Genomic DNA, 16,025 nt, shown 5'->3' with positions numbered 1-16,025 from the left:
GACTCACAGCTGGGTTCAATTAATGGGATCCTTAAGACATCCGAGCAAGCCCTTGTTTCCAGCACATTAAAAGCCACCACTCAAGTAGTGTAATTCAATGAATGATCCCGACCTTTTCAACAAACTGAACACAATGCCAGCAACCACAACCACAACAACAAGCATTGGCATAGCCAATAGGTCTTGGCTTTGGGACCTTATAAGTGTTTAGCCATGCAACAGTTGATGTTGTTGCACCAAGGATATTGTGCTGTTAAACTAAACACTTATTAGGTCCCAAAGGCGAGACCTATTGGCTATGCCAATGCTTGTTAACCTTTGGAACCCCCTCACTTCTGTCCCAATTTACAGACTGTCAGGAAACTCTCCAGGATTGGGTGATATGGATGAATTAAGAGTTTTGAAAGTTCATGCAGTGCCGTCAAATGGAGCCAAAGTTTTTGAAGATTAAAGAAAATGCATTCCTGTGGGGATAGAGATAGATCCAGACGAGTGGTGCCATCTTTGCCTCCTCAAAATAGCACATACATAACTGGTAACTGTGTAACATAGTCCTAATTAAAGCTTTCTGTTGACATTATAAACATTGTATATGTCAACAAAACCATGAGGTGAAAATATAACATATTACATGTCCTTCATTACTTGTTTATTTACCATAATTATTAATAAAACAATGATTTTTTTCAAACAGGGAACCGTTTATTGTAAGCAGTAAGTACAATTCTTAAGTACACTGTTTGATTGTCTGCTGTAAAGAGGAGAGAAACAAATTTATGTAATTACTAGCTCACTATTTTCAAGAAAAGAGGCCTTGCCTTTTCAAAAATCTCCATCCTGCTGGTAGAATTCAGAATTTTTAATCTGTTACTAACAAGGTGCCCCAATTGCAATTAGAACGTTCATCTTTCATCAATAGACTGCTGCTTGCACACCTGAAAAGGATTATGTTTAAGAGATTTTTGAAGCTGCTCCTGCTATGTTCATCTAACAAAAGGCCCTGATTATAATTACCACGGTCCGGTTTTGCTTAGCTTTCATGAACAGCTTGATAATTAATATGTGGGCTATGGTGAAGTTCTATAGAGTGGTCTGGGCATATCATTATCTAAATGCACTATCGTGTTAAACATTAAATGGCTGCAGGAAGGAAATCAGAATAAATGTACCCCCCCAGTAAAAAAAAATCCATACTGTACTGGAACCTTGAAATACAACCCACTGCTTGTGAAATGTGGCTTTATATAACACTGCAGCGGGCACCCACACATATAATTAAATAAATATTGCTATTTTGCACAAAATGTGATTTGTATAGCACACCTTGGTATACCATCCCTCAACGTTCTGAGCTAGCCGTACAGCGCGTGCGTTTCCACATTACTCTAGGGTTTCATTCACACTGCTGCCTGTTTCGAGGAAGCCTGGCGCACACACATATATTCATATTCACCGCGCGCTGGAGTGAGTACCTGTCACTCTGCCATAAGTTGGCTTGTGCAATGTGAGACTCACATAAATGATGTGATCGTCCTGCGGTTGTTGTACTTGCGTAAGAGTATGGTGGGCAGAACTGTTGTGCCTTGGTGCACACTCTATGTAGGCAACACATGCTGAGAGCGTTCGTACTGCCGCTCGTGTCGTTGTGTAGGAGTATCCCAGAGTCTGCCTGTGCGAGTGTCACTTGTGCATGCATTCGTGCCAATGTGAGTGCATGAATTGTGTGGCTGCCAGCAGAGAAGTGTCACAGTGCACGGGCACTGCACGTGGTGCCTGTTTGCACACCAGTGTCGCATGTGTGTGTGGCTGCCCGTGTCTGCGTGCGTGTTGCTGCACGTGTCCGCGGCCCTTGCAGTTTGTCAACAGGGGGTGAATCATTGTTGCTTCGTTTATTCCATTGCGGTCATTCGCAGCATCCACAAGTACCCCAGTCATATCTAGATTGCCTTCTACGGCTCTTTCAGCAGCTGCAAAATTCCACCCTCTCAGCACTTTCAATTCCAAAAAAACGACAATTGTAATCTGGTTCATTACGGATATCTTTCATGTTCCCAGCATGCTATGCACCACAGATTCGGATTGGTAAGGCTCTGGTCAGGCCCTTGGAGGAGACACCGTTTTTAGGTCTCGCCTGGCGTTGGAGCGCGCATGCGCTCCTCGCCTGTGAGGGCTATAGTAAGAAGTCAATTTCAAGAAGGGGACTCTAAGCCCCGCCCCTTCTTTTCATTGGGTAGCGTCAGCGTTTATGTTAAATGCTGGCTTCCCGTTGAAAAGGAGGGTTTTCGGTTGCCTCCCTTTGGCTTTTTGTTGGACTGCCTCGCCTGATTCACGGCTGTTGTAAAGACTTTTCTTATCTGCTTGTTTATTTAACAAGCAGATAAGAAACGTCTTCACGGCAGCTGTGAAGCAGGCACGGAGTTCAGAGGCACATGGGGTCACGGGGAGGACAAGGCAAAGGCGAGCGCTTGTTATTTATTTGGTAACAAGACCCAAGGTCAATATTTTACGTGTAATTTCACATGGAAGCGATTGGTGTTTATTGGAGATATTCATTCTAGCGTCATTTTCACCGCACATTTTGTTTGGTTTATCTTTCAAATTGGTCCGTTCGGCTTGTGCGTGTGATTTCTGTTCTTCGTACGTGTAATGGCCGGTTTGAGGTAGCGCTGTTACCTGGAGTTTTACAAACTGGGCAAAGCGCAGGCTGCTCGCGTTTACTGTAAACAGAAACAGCTGTGCGGCGTGAACCGCCCGCAGAAGCAGAGCCGCTAGACTGATCTCCTTTCCATCCCGCTCTGCAGACGGACTGCTCCGCCGGGACCTCGGAGTAGAGCGCTGTGGAAAAGCAATTGTGGTCTTGAAACCGCACTATGTGTGACATGGCCATGCGCCAACTCAAACCTGTCTGCTTTCATCCTCTGGTCAGCCACTCGCATGTCTGCAAAGGGAAGGAAATAACTGACTGTAAAATCCCTCAACGGAAGCGCTGCCAACAAGTGATCACAGCGCAGCGGCACAGGTCAGATGAAGGACAATGAAGGAAGAACCAGGGAGTAACTCGACTACGAACGTTTCACAATCTGTGCAGGAATCGCTATAGAGTTAGAGAGCCAGAACACCAGTGCTGTGTTTTTGCTGCTTCCAGAGGCAATGATACTATTGCGATCAAAGTATGAGTGCGGAGTACGATAAATTGTGTCCCAACCGTTCCTGTCTCTTTTCCAGAGTGTTCGCTAACACCAATATCACTGTCTCTAGGTCGTAACAACATAGCTGCCCCTATGTGTGCTACCGGATGCAGTAGCCACTATATACTTTAAGGAGTCGGCCGAGGTTCACTTCCGGTCTCTCTGGGCCACAGGCCAGGGATGTGCAGCTGGAACTGATTTACACCTTCAGACGAGCCATGAAGAGGGACCACACGGAGGACGCCGTGTCTGTGCGGACTCAGCTCTACCGAGGCCGCCAGTCCCTACTGTGCCTCTGACGCAGGAAGGGAAGGCTTCTACGACCACAGGTAGTGCCCACGCTAGCTCACTGCGTGCCTTAGGATGGAAGTTTTTCTCACAAAATTCCCTTGATCAGCGCTCTGATCTTGGTGTGGCGATACCACCAGATGCAATGGCATATTTTTGTAGCACCAGGCTATCACAAGCGCTTCTTAGTTAATTCTGTCAGATAGCTAAGTTTGTAGCCTCCAGTCACCTTGTGTATTGTTCTGTGGAATGGGCAGAGGGAACTCTGCATGCCCCACCAACGTATAAGAGTCGTGATGTACTCCGTGAGATGTGGCAGAGAAACCAGTCACAATGCCTCACCATGCAGCCGGGTGGTGCAGATCACTCACTGAGCTACAGTAGACCAAATGACAGTTTTTTCTCTACTGCTCCTTATGAACATCCACTTCAAGGCAGCATTTTATACTCGTAGTGATACCTCCAGTACCCATCTCAGTAGTCAGTGGGTTCCTTCCCTCAGTAGGATTCCTTCCTCACCGATCAAGCCACAGTCTTTGTCTTACAGCGCCAGCAGGAAGGAGGAAAAAGTTTGGAGCGCTCGGTCAAGGAAACCCATAACAAAGACACAAAAGAGGGATAGGCTTCCTCACTAAACTAACTCTTAATCTGTTGACGTAATACCTTTGGGGGGGGGGAAAGGTGGGGCAAGGGCTATCCGTACACTTCAAAGGAATCTTCTGTCTCCTATCCTCCGCACCGTAGAGTATGGTCAATCTCAAGGGATCTCAGGAAAGCTCAAGACAAATCCTACAATTCACACTGCTGTGCAGTACACTGCCCAAAACTCCATCCTTTATACCATTCCAGAGATGTGGAATTCCTATAGCCCGACGCCCAGGACATATTGCTTGGGGTCAAGGGCAACAAGTTTTCATGTGTATTTTGTCCTTGGGACAAGTAGACCCAACCCCCTGCATCACAAACCATTTGGCTGCCCGTAGGCAGAACAACATTATGTATCGGGGAAGGGCACTGTCTGCTGCTAAGGTAATATTTTTGTTCACATTAATGCTGTTTAAACTTGTATTATGGTTCATTAATTTAAAGTCTTTATTATTAGGGTGAACGCTCTAAGTAAAAATTGTAAGCTCCGACTGCACTACTGAGTGGTTCCAGTAAGAAAAATGTGTACACACGTTTTCAAAGTTTAGCAATATGAGGCTATGTATAATGCTCTCTAATTGGAGGCAAATATTTGCAGAAGCTTGAAAGCAAGAATGATGATTCTTTGCTTTCGAAATAAAATGTTCATAAAAAAATGAAAGCAGAAAAAAAAACATTTCGCTAATCTACTGTAAAATTTCAAGTACCAATTCTTTGCAGCATCATTTAATAACAAGTGTTGATGCATGCTAGTATTTCCCAAAAATATTCATAATGGAAAATCAGTGTAACCAGTTTCAATAAGATTATGGGAAACAAAAATAAAGAAGCATTGGCAAAGCCAGTAGGTCTGAAACTGGTGATCAGCTTTTTAGTTTTGTCAATGTGTAAATTGTTTTGGCATTGTTTTTGTAAAACCTTATTGGTGTGAGAGTTGCCGGGTCCTCACCATTATAACAAACATAGGCAAAAGCAAAAATTGTTTTTTGACCTCAAAAAGCACATGCTGTCACAAAACTACTTTGTGTGCCAATATGCTCCTTGTGAAAGAGCAGAACGCTGCCACTCATAGTGAAGCCAGCCAATACAGGGAGAGAGAGACTGAATTTTAATAAACGCAAAAGGTTATGGTCGACGCTAGATCAAATTAGGGGCCCGATTATTACAGAAAGTCTCAAAAGTGCACCCATGGTATATGTCCTTGCATTAAGTGCAGCTGTACAGCTTTCGTGAACTACCAAGAATTTACAGAAATAGGACAAGAAATAATACTCCTAGAAAATATTTGTTCACTGAATTTTAGCATGAGTAAATATGCATGTGTAGAATTGCTCACGGGAAAATCTGAGTGTTTGCAAGTTCACTTTCCCTCCAACCACTTTTTTAAATCCTACTGTGGAATATTTACGTCTGTTATTGTTTGGAGTAAATTTCCAACATTTCTTAGAATGGGAAAAGATTAAAGAAGAGTTGTTGAAAACCCATAAAACATGCAAGATAGTAGATTTGCACAGACTCAAAGGGGCATTCTAACACTAGAACTATTGCTTACACCTACTTTCAGCCCCAGTATGTAGATCTGCAGAAATGTGGCAACATAAGGGGATTGCAAGTATTCAAACACTACTGTTGCACGTTGCCTGGCATAATCAGAGAGGCTATATCAGAGCTCTTATATAATGAGATTGCTGCCATAATTTGTCACCGCACCACTACATGGCACCAATAAGACAAGTGGATTTTGCTACAGGACAAGTAGATTTATGAAGCAACCTGCCCCATTGGCAAGTAGATTTTTTATTATATTCCACACCCCTGCAATTCACACACAGGAGTTCCAAAACTGATTCCTGGGCTTCAGCAGTCAAACACATATTACCATACTCATCCTGCACATGCATAAATTAAACATAGACACATCAGTGGATCAACATAGACCAGTCATGTATGAAGCAAAGGATCTGTTTGTAAAGGACTGGCATACACATTTAAAAAGGAAGGCCCAGGAGACAGTTCTACCTGTGCACATAACAGGTAAAAAGAGATATCCTCCAGGTATAATCAGTTGCTGCCACCAGTATTAGTTCTCTACAGCCTGTTCACTGGTGTTAGTCATACTCACTAAAAAAGGGGCAAACATGGTGTGCCTCTCCAGACCAGAGTGCACTTTAAGATTGAATTGTGTCACAGTGGGCGCGTAGTGTACATGCATGATTGTTATGTGCTCTGAGGCCATAAATAGAAAATACAGAGAGACTTACTACATGGGGGAACACAGGGAAGAGGTGCATGCTCTCCCACGCTATGCAGGAGGCATTCTCCATCCCAACAGATAATGTACAATTCACCAACAGTACTATACACACAAGGAAGCTGGAAGCAAGGTTTATAAATTCCTGGAACTTGTGTTGTCACAGGATCACCACCTTTAACTCCAAAAAGCACATTACATGTATTGCCACTGACATTGAATGTATCACTATAAAACATGTTATAAAAGTATCTGTTACAATTTCTATACGTCGCGCAGAATGAGTGAGAGCAGATACTTGCGGCCTCGGCTTCAGTGAGCAGGTGATCGGGCGCAGTTCTACAGCCGCCTCCTCTAACTGCACTCCTGCATGGTGCCTCGTGCCAGTCAGTGCTACTTCCTGGTCCTTAGTGGCGCTCTGCGTGCTTGGCATTACTCGCCATACGTGCACTCTGTGGTTCTGGATAGCACGCCAAGATACTCAGCGGCATTCTATCGTAGCCTGAACCTCTAGTACTCTAGTGATACTTTATCGTACTCTGGAATACTGATACATCCTCGGTTCTCTGGAATTCAGTTTGGTTTTTACAGTACTCTGGTGTACTCCTCGGTACTCGTTGCATACTTTTAATATTCCGTGGCAGAGATCAGTTTGCTGACATTAGGAAATAAACAAAATGAAGTGAAGTGGATGGGGTACAGAGTCGGATGCCGGGGTTGCTGAATACAAATACCTAGTTTTCATTCAATCTCGCGCCTTTTCTACCCCCACCGTGCACATACTTTATCTCACGGTTGCAGGTTCTTATTCATCCCCGCATTCTCTTTGCCACTTTCCCTACCCTTCTCTTCCTTTTCCGATTTGTCTCTTTTGCTCTGAATCATAGACTGATGAGGAAAAATAAGTCCTAGTTCCCACAACCATGTGCAACCACCGGCTCAAATTAAGGCCCACCTGTATTAAGTCATAGGACTTTAGTATTTCGTGACACCAGCAAGTTCTCAGCAGTACTCCGGATTCTTCAGAGCTGTTTCTGGGTGCATATTGGTACTAATACTATGTGGTATCCCATGGCTTCCTCTGGTACTCCAGGTACTCAGTGGTACTTCTTATACTTATATGACGCTCTCCGGTACTTACTACAAGTCTGACACTATTGTGTGGTACTGTCACTTTGGAGTCATCTGTGATATTCCGTATTTATTTCTAGGCCTGTGCCAAATTTTACTTACGCCGGAGTAATTTCGGTAATTTTACATTACTGTTTTGATGCGAAATTACAAAACATTACATAAATACGTGCGCTCACTTTATTAGAGGAATCTGGCACAAAAATCCTACCCAAGGTGCACAGCAAAAACAGACTTTGAGAGCGCAAGCAGCTGCTGGGGTCCGAGTTCTATTGCATTTAGCGCGATTTTCTTAGCACAAAATGCATCCAAAGGTAATTTTTTGGACACGGGGTGCATTTTGCAATAGGTAAATAGCACAGAACGATGTGTTACGCTCCTGGTGTATTTCAGCGTATTTTCTCATGTTAGCAAGTTATCCAGCCTAGTTGTCACCACGGCTCCGCTGTTCTCTGTGCTGCGTGGCGCAACTTTGGGGTAAACTGCAGTATTACGTGAATCTCTCGAGAACACATCACACACCAGACCGCTGGCTTCACAAATGACGATTTTGGCCTGTATAAACATACATTTCACCTCATAACACAGCATGTCATGTGTATAGCACAGCATCGTCAAGGAGGTATACACAGCATAGCACTGCCTAACGAGGTCTAGTGTAACCTGGGGTTATCTGACGTAATGTAAAACAAGAGGCGTGAGCGTATACTGCGAGGCAGGAGCAGCGATGGAAAGACGTGTGTACTGAGCACTGGGAGACAGAATGCCGAGGTGGACAGACACGTTACACTGCGAGGCAGGAGTAGTGGAAGACCTGGATTACACTGCGAGGCAGGAGTAGTGGGCAGACATGAGTGTACACTGGGAGACAGAGGCCGGGGGGAACAGACACGGGTTACACTGCGAGGCAGGAGTAATGGACAGACCTGGGTTACACTGCGAGGCAGGACATGGGCTACACTGCGAGGCAGGAAAGTGGGCGGACATGAGTGTACACAGAGAGACAGAGGCCAAGGTGGACAGACACGGGTAGCACTGCGAGGTAGGAGTAGTGGACAGACACGGGTTACACTATTTAACAAATGCATTGGCATAAGATAAAATGGCACATAATTACAACAGCTTTTACGTAGGCAAAAGACAGAGGGAAGGGGAAACAAATAGTGCTTCCCCGGTAATGAAGTCTAACGCTGCGGGTAAAAGATCCAATCCCGCTAGGCGTGGCTAAAAGGAGACGGGGTGGCAACAATGGGGGACTGATATGCCTTTGGGGCAATCATTTTACTGCCTTTGGCATAATTTGTGATGCCAAACGACGCGCAGGAATGAAAGCTGAAGGCGGAGATGGGACGAGGCTTTTGGAATCGTACCGATTCCAAGAAGCCTCTGCATGGCAGAGCAGCGCATGCGCTGCTTTCGCCAGGCCGAGACCTAAAAATGGTCAGAGGGTTTGATGGAGCAATGCTCTGGAAACTTACCTCAAAGAACAAAATTATATTGAACAGGCAAAGTTTAATGCAGACTTGTCCATTCAAACTCTATGCCGAGAAAGCACAACTCTTTCCGCAGATAGTGAGTATAACTTGAGCGAGTTGCACCTTAAAGAACCATAACCCCTCACATATGCCGGCAAAGGAAGGGGCGTATCAATGAGACAAACATGAAGAAAGGGGCAAGCGGATTACCACAGATGTTTATGGATTTTAATCGTTTACACGTCAGAAGGCCGGTTAGACTTCCTAAGTAGGCACAATATATATTGAATACCGCAACTCTGCAATGAGCTGGAAAATACAAACTCAGCGTCCAGTTGAAATGAGACAGTAAAACTAATAAGGAATATACAAAACAAGATGGGCTATGGAAGAGATCTACCAGAAAATTTAAGGTAAAGGCACAAAGCTGGAGGACTGGGGGACAATCGTGAAGCCGGCGGTGCCAACTAAATACCCATATTTTCTAAAACATGCTCCAACTCACCAAAAGGGGCATATACTACAAATGACCCTGACACATATGGCAGTCTTTAAAGGACTGGGCGCAGTCCCTCCAAATGAAATCAGTAACTTGACAGTTACCGTTGAGAAGCCTCTCCAAATCGTAAAACAGTTTAGCTTTCCAGGCTACCTGAACGCAGAAATCCACTAATCGCAATACTCCTGATGAGATAGGGAGTCACAAAGCAGTCAGTAGATTTTCCCTGGCCGCCTGCTTTTGGACTATTGCAGGCTGGGACCGCCAGTGCAACTAAAATAACTGTAACACTGCTATTAAATAATTGGTCTTCAAGAAACCTATAAAACTGCAGTGATCATATTGTAAAATTACATCATACAGCTGTTTCAACAATAAGATGGTGCAGCAGTAAGAGTTAAAGGCCAAAGTCTTTTTGCATGTTTCATTGATTTTTCAACTGCTTTCGATAGAGTGAATAGAGCCAAACTATGGGCTACACTAGAGGGGTTCAGGATTAAGAACAGTCTGCTAAAACTTATAATTGATCTATACAGCGACATGTGGTGACAGTAAAACTCCCACAGCAGAGGAATGTCTCCAAAAATCTATAGGCTAAAACAAGGCTGCATCCTAGGCCCGCTGCTGTTCATCTCCAAGCTTATGGAGGTGTTGCAGTTACTTAGGGGTGATTTCCACAAACTAGCAGGCACCACGCTGAGGATATTGCCATGTTAACTATGCAGATGGGGCTCCAAAAACACATGTCCAGTCTACACGCATACAACTTGGTGAACGACCTATAGATTAACGTCAGCAAAACAAAGGTCATGGCATCGTTTGCAAAAACCTGTTAAACTTTATCCATTGGCCGGATGAAATTGAGCAGGTGTCCACTAACTCATATCTAGGGATGAGATTTGATCAACTTAACTGGAATGTCCATATAGAAAACTTAACACAGAAACAGACGATGGGAATGAGGTAGAACCCTTAAATCCAAGTCTATCATGGGCCACTAAAGCGAATCTCCCCTTACCTCAACTGACCCAGACTTACAAGTTGTGAGGAGTTAAAGAATAGGGGAGTGTAATGCCTGTGCCGCATGTAAAGTGGAGGGAAAAGGCTACATTTAACCAGAGGATGTGAAGGAGTATGTATGTCAGTCACTTGGGATAGCCGTATGGACAACAGATAAAGCTGTGTAAGTAACTGAATTGGGTCTTGGGTGTGCAGACCCAGAATCATGCAGAGATGCAGGAGTACACTTGATTGAAAAAAACTGATCAACAAGTATTGTAACAAAATGTTTTCATTTCCTGCTTCTTTTAAACAAACATCTGGTACTGAAGGTTGTGAGAAATATATTAGGTGAAGTATGCACTCTCCTTTTTAACGTGTGAAACACAAGTAAGCCTGCTGAGAGAGTTGGGTATTAAGGTGGAGACTTTTTGTGGTTCCAGTGACCAAAGAGTTTTAGTAAATCCAAGTTCACACATCTACATGTTCATTCGTAGCTCAGCCGAGCTCTGGGGACACTTCATTTATAAAATTGCATGTTCACCTTCAGTACATTGCAGGTTGAGCCCTTCTTGAGTGGAAGGAAAAATAGGCCCATTAAGGGATGTGAATGGAGATTTCAGACTCCCTGTGGTTCTGTTCCTCATTGAAATACTGTGCGTGTTAAAGAAAAAGGCAGACCACTCAAATTACCTGTTGTGCCATCCAACTCTACTGAAATTTTGTTGCTGAACATCAGCTTGTTGGTGGAGAACAGACGCGCGACCTGTGCTGAGCTGGCCCCATGTTTCTGAAAGGCACCTGAAATACAAACACAATGAATATGTAAGTGCAGTTAAAAGTAAACAAAATGATCACTCTGTGCACTTCAATAAAAAACTGAGTAATGAGCACACTAACGGCCTGAAGAGCCTGCGATGTGAATGTTGTTCAAGTCAATGGAACTGGACAGGAAAGTAAACGCCCTGCGGGGACCAAGCAGCATGTCTCAGTTTCAACCACTGAGCTGGGGACAAAAACAAGAGCCAGCTTGCTCTCCTGCCCTGCAAGTGAAGTGCTCTTTATAGATACTGCACTTTTTGAAATTTTGATTTTTCTGCATTTGATGGGCACATTGTGTGATCAAGGAGTGGTGGGGGTGGAATACGTAAAAAATATAGTTCAACACCCCCTCAAGAAACTCACTTCCCCCCTATACTTTCCATACCCTTTATGAAGTCAGTTGCAAGCAACCCCACTGCTGTTTTGATATATTTCTTTTTAGGGGTGAGGAAGGCTCCTGGAGGCCTCATCACTGTTTTGCCAGCACTCAGTTTTTATTTCAAGAAATATAGAGCCCTCGTATAGGCAGAGGATGTAAGCAAATTTAGGGGGATAAGACAACCATTTCTTTTACCAACAGTAGTACGACTCATCAGAAGAGAGGTGGGTAACCAGGAAAAGTGAGTAGCAAATATAGTTGGGAAAGTAGGCATCTGGTGCTCTTCTGTGTGGAAGGAAGAATCAATTTTGCTGCAGATGCTGAAAAGGAGGCCTGCTGGTGAACTGAAGAGCTGGTGAGGCCAAAACACACATTCCATTGGCCCTCAGTTTTTTAAATGCACAAGTCATTTTTCTTCACTTCACACATTCCATTTACTTTTATTTTGTCATCCTCTCCTGATTGGTTTAAAATCCGCTTGTATGGACCAGCCAAAATATATATTACTGTTCTGTTTCAAACTCTTAATTCATAGGCGTCCCAGAATGTCAATGTTCTTTCAAATGTATTCTTCTGGATTCAAGAAAAAAAAATACTCTACCATGACAGAGTCCTTTAACCATACACTGGTTACCAAGAGTTAGTTTATAGCTATACATTATATAGTATTGATATGCTTCTCTTAATGTGCATGTACATCACAACTTCTATCTCAAATATCGACCCAATCTATGCATGTTTTGTATTATACGCACAGTTGAGTGATATTTACATTAAAGTCTTTTTCCACTAACTGCACAGTGACCTAATGTTGACTTCACGTGCTCCGCGCGCTAGAAAACTCAAATACACAGATCGGACAGTCCAAGGCTGTACCTACCATCGCTAGATAGATTTATCAGGTTCATTTAGATGTTCTACTCCTCATCTTATACAGGGAGGAACTACTAAGAAGGAATAGTGGGGGACAGATAAGGTTACAAAGGACTCACAATCCCAATCAGTCGACATCAGTTAGACTGATTTAACAGGTTTGTACAGCAGTTTTACCACTTGGAATATATAGGGTGTAGAGGTTCATCTGTAGATAGGTTGCACAAACCTAAAAACCTCAAGTCTTCGGCAACCCTAAAGATTAGGTCATACAAAGGTTTATCAACACGCATGATGAAATTTCTCCACAAAAGTCTAGAAACTAAAGTCACAGGTGCAAAGAAAATACATAAGCAATAGGTCTTCTAATTTAAATATCAATTATAACGCAAATATTCTATTTGAATATATTGTGAAATGTACCCTCTGCCACCACTCACCTCCTTGGATTTAGAAGCTTAAGAAAATACACATTAGTTGTGAAATACAAGCTTTAAACATTGCCCCAAAAAACATTCTCGCAATGACATCGAGTCCAGTGTAACAGTATTTTATGCTTTTTTGTATAAAACAGGCAGATTCAAAAAGTTACATTCATATTGAGCTCCCTACACCATACATTCATCGACAGTGTACGACACATAAATGGCCTGCGGCCACTGATGTACTGATTCTCTCTCAGCGCCCTGATGAAGGCATTTTTCGTGTGCATCACATTTCCGAAAAGCGCGTTGGCGACTTTCCTGTCTCTCTTGTATTTTGTACTGAGAATTTTGTATTATACATTGTTTGTATGTATGTAATGTTGCGCTCACATGATGTTGTGTCCAGCTTTTGTATCAGTTCTGTTCTTTGTTGAGGACTTATCTCTTTCTTCCTCTTGTTGATGTGTACTTCACTGTTCCTCATCTACGTTTTGGGACTGTCTCTATGTTGAAGTATTTATGATATATTTTTATAAATATATTTGTGATATCCGAAAATGAAGTTATAAAAATGATGTGTTTATTTTTCTGATAATAAATTTTGATTAAAAAAAATGGTCTATGGGACTTGTATATTCCTGGATGTATTACCATGTTTAAAAAGTAATAATTAGGGAGAAGCATGTGTTGTTATTTAGTGCGCTTTCCCTGCTCTCTTCTCCCTATTTAAACTATCAGGGACCCTCTTGTATTTTTTGTTTTTTTGCGCTGGGACAGTGGACACTGAGACAGGGATGACACTTGTCCACGATTTTTATTTCAAGACCAGGAAAAAATTGGCAGTAAAATAAGCAAAATAGAACACATTTAACTAACAGAAACAATCTGAAAAGAGCAGGTTAATTTATAAGTACTATTCCTCTGAATTATATTAACGCAAACTGTGGGAGAACAGGCTATGTTAAAAAATAATAAGAGTTTAAAAAAAACTTCGTATGCAGCCAACCACAAGTAGCTGCACCTTGCAAGATATGAAAACTTCTAACATCCGAACGGTGTTTGTTTCTGAGAAGCCTTTAAGGAAGCGAGGTGTGCGTTTCTACTTGACTGAAAATAATCAGAGACTATTTCTGACACTAAGGGGTAATTCCATGGCATAGGGATTGACAGGTACACCACCCAGGCGCTGCAACCCGCGTCTAAAGGGTGGATCTTCGCAGCGCAGGTCACTGGCAGGAAGCTGATCAAGGCTGGCCAAGTGGAGTGGAAACGGTGACCCTGGTTATGCTTTCCAGTGACAACATTCCCTTTTACTCTCCCGAGGCAGTGCGCGGGCCCATGTGACCTCTAGGAAAGTAATGAAGGTCTCCCGAAAGACGGGGCCTGTAATCATGCACTAAGAGGTTTAAAGGAAGGGAGCGTACCTGCACGGAGGACAGAAACCGAACGCTTCAGAAGAGCCGCCATCTTCTGCAACAGAAGAGGAGCAGTGGTGGACTGAAGGAAAGCGGCGAAAGAGGAAGAGGCGTGGCGAGCCGAAAGGAGGGCGGGGCAATCACAAGGGAGCAATAGAAGGGACGAATGAGAAGGGAGGCGCGGCCGAGAAGAGGAGAAAAGCAAGGTGCGAAGTGTAATCACACCTCCGGGCTTTAAAGGGTAGAAGTGGCACGAACAGTATTGCAGACGTCTTTATCACTTCGCAGTACAGTGCGTACGCGGAAACATCAGCGTCCCTGTGTGTGTTTTTTAGGTTGAGTGATTATAAGTCTCAACACGGATTTTAGGGGTGTCATTCTGAACCCACTTTCTCTAAGTCAGACAATATTTATAAATTTAACTCGGTTGGATACTGACTTTATAGAGTATGATTACTATTTGTACTGTGTTTTAACTATAATGAATTTATCACCTCTTAATTAGGCCTCTGTCTTCGCTCAGTTGTGATCTGGTAACGCCACTGGCCTGCTTTAATTTTAAAGTGTGCATTGAACACCCACAGGGCGAGGCGAGGCCGCCCTCCTGCTGCTTTCACGACGGTCAGTGATTGCATGCCAAGCCTGTCTTTCAGAAGGCGAACGAATGGAATGTACTAACCACCAGGTCCAGTCTGTCAGCCTAAAATATGCACGCGGAACAACAGCAAAAAGATGCTGTGCAAAAGTTGTGATACCATATTTGCGCTCCGAAAACAATGGCGCTGATTATTAATTATATAAACACACACTATGTACGGGGTAGAGGGATCATGAGGAGCAATGCTTATGTTCGGACGAGAACCCAGTGGTCGAAGTGGGCGGGATTCGCAGGGCGTGCCCCTACTTCTTTAATTTTATGCAATCCGTTCCCCAACTTTTTTATTTTAAAAATGCATCCCAGGATGGCAGAAATAGCCAAGCCCTATAGATAAGGCTTGGCATTTGTGGTTGTTTCAGGACAGGAGGGGAGTTTTTTTTTAACAGTTTTATATAGCATGAGCTTGACCCAAATGAGGTATCAGAGCGCTTTACATAGCAACAGTTGCATCAAATGAGGACACATTAATTTTTGTTAGGCACAGGGAGATTAAGTAATTTGCCCTGAATCACAGGATGTTCAGCGTCATTGCTGAGACTCGAGCTCAGTTCCCCAGATTCAAGGTCGACCACCCTAGCCGTTAGGCCAACTCCTCTCGTTGCCCAGAGCTCACGAGGACAGTCAGTGTTCACTTCTGCTCTGCTGCTGCCCAGCCTGTTTTTGTTTCTCTTCCTTTTCTTCCCTCTCTTTCTATTTCTCGCTCCTCCTCACTTGCTGAAACCTGTGACTTCAAGAAATGGCTCCTAACCTCTCTTTTCCTTTATTTGTTCCCCTATAAAATGGATCCAAAAAGAAAAACACTTTTGCTTGAAATGTCGTCTTTTTCTGACATTTTTCTGTTACAAAAGTGCATCCTCGGGGACGGAGAGAAAAAAAAGGTTCAAAAGATGAAAATAAAATTAATAACGAAATAAAGATAGACAGAGTGGTTGTGATAGAGATCAGGGTATCTATAATATTCCCACTACCACGGATAG

At 43.4% G+C, this 16,025-nt stretch overlaps 1 protein-coding gene across 1 annotated transcript in view; it reads right to left on the bottom strand.

Moving 5' to 3' along the window:
• The window catches only part of ECI1 (enoyl-CoA delta isomerase 1), a 131,483-nt gene extending 116,939 nt beyond the window's left edge, over positions 1–14,544 (bottom strand). The window contains exons 1-2 of the mRNA XM_085628475.1: positions 14,400–14,544; positions 11,170–11,277 (exon numbers count right to left, since the gene is read on the bottom strand). Of these exons, the coding sequence (XP_085484601.1) occupies positions 11,170–11,277; positions 14,400–14,442 (151 nt within the window). The 5' untranslated portion in view covers positions 14,443–14,544. The remainder of the gene's footprint in view (positions 1–11,169; positions 11,278–14,399) is intronic.
• Positions 14,545–16,025: the final 1,481 nt, after the last annotated feature.

This window comes from Triturus cristatus, chromosome 10, assembly GCF_964204655.1.
Source record: "Triturus cristatus chromosome 10, aTriCri1.1, whole genome shotgun sequence".
NCBI classification, from domain to species: Eukaryota; Metazoa; Chordata; class Amphibia; order Caudata; family Salamandridae; genus Triturus; species Triturus cristatus.
Note: the sequence above shows the minus strand (reverse complement) of the source record. Positions and strands in the feature narration are given on the sequence as shown.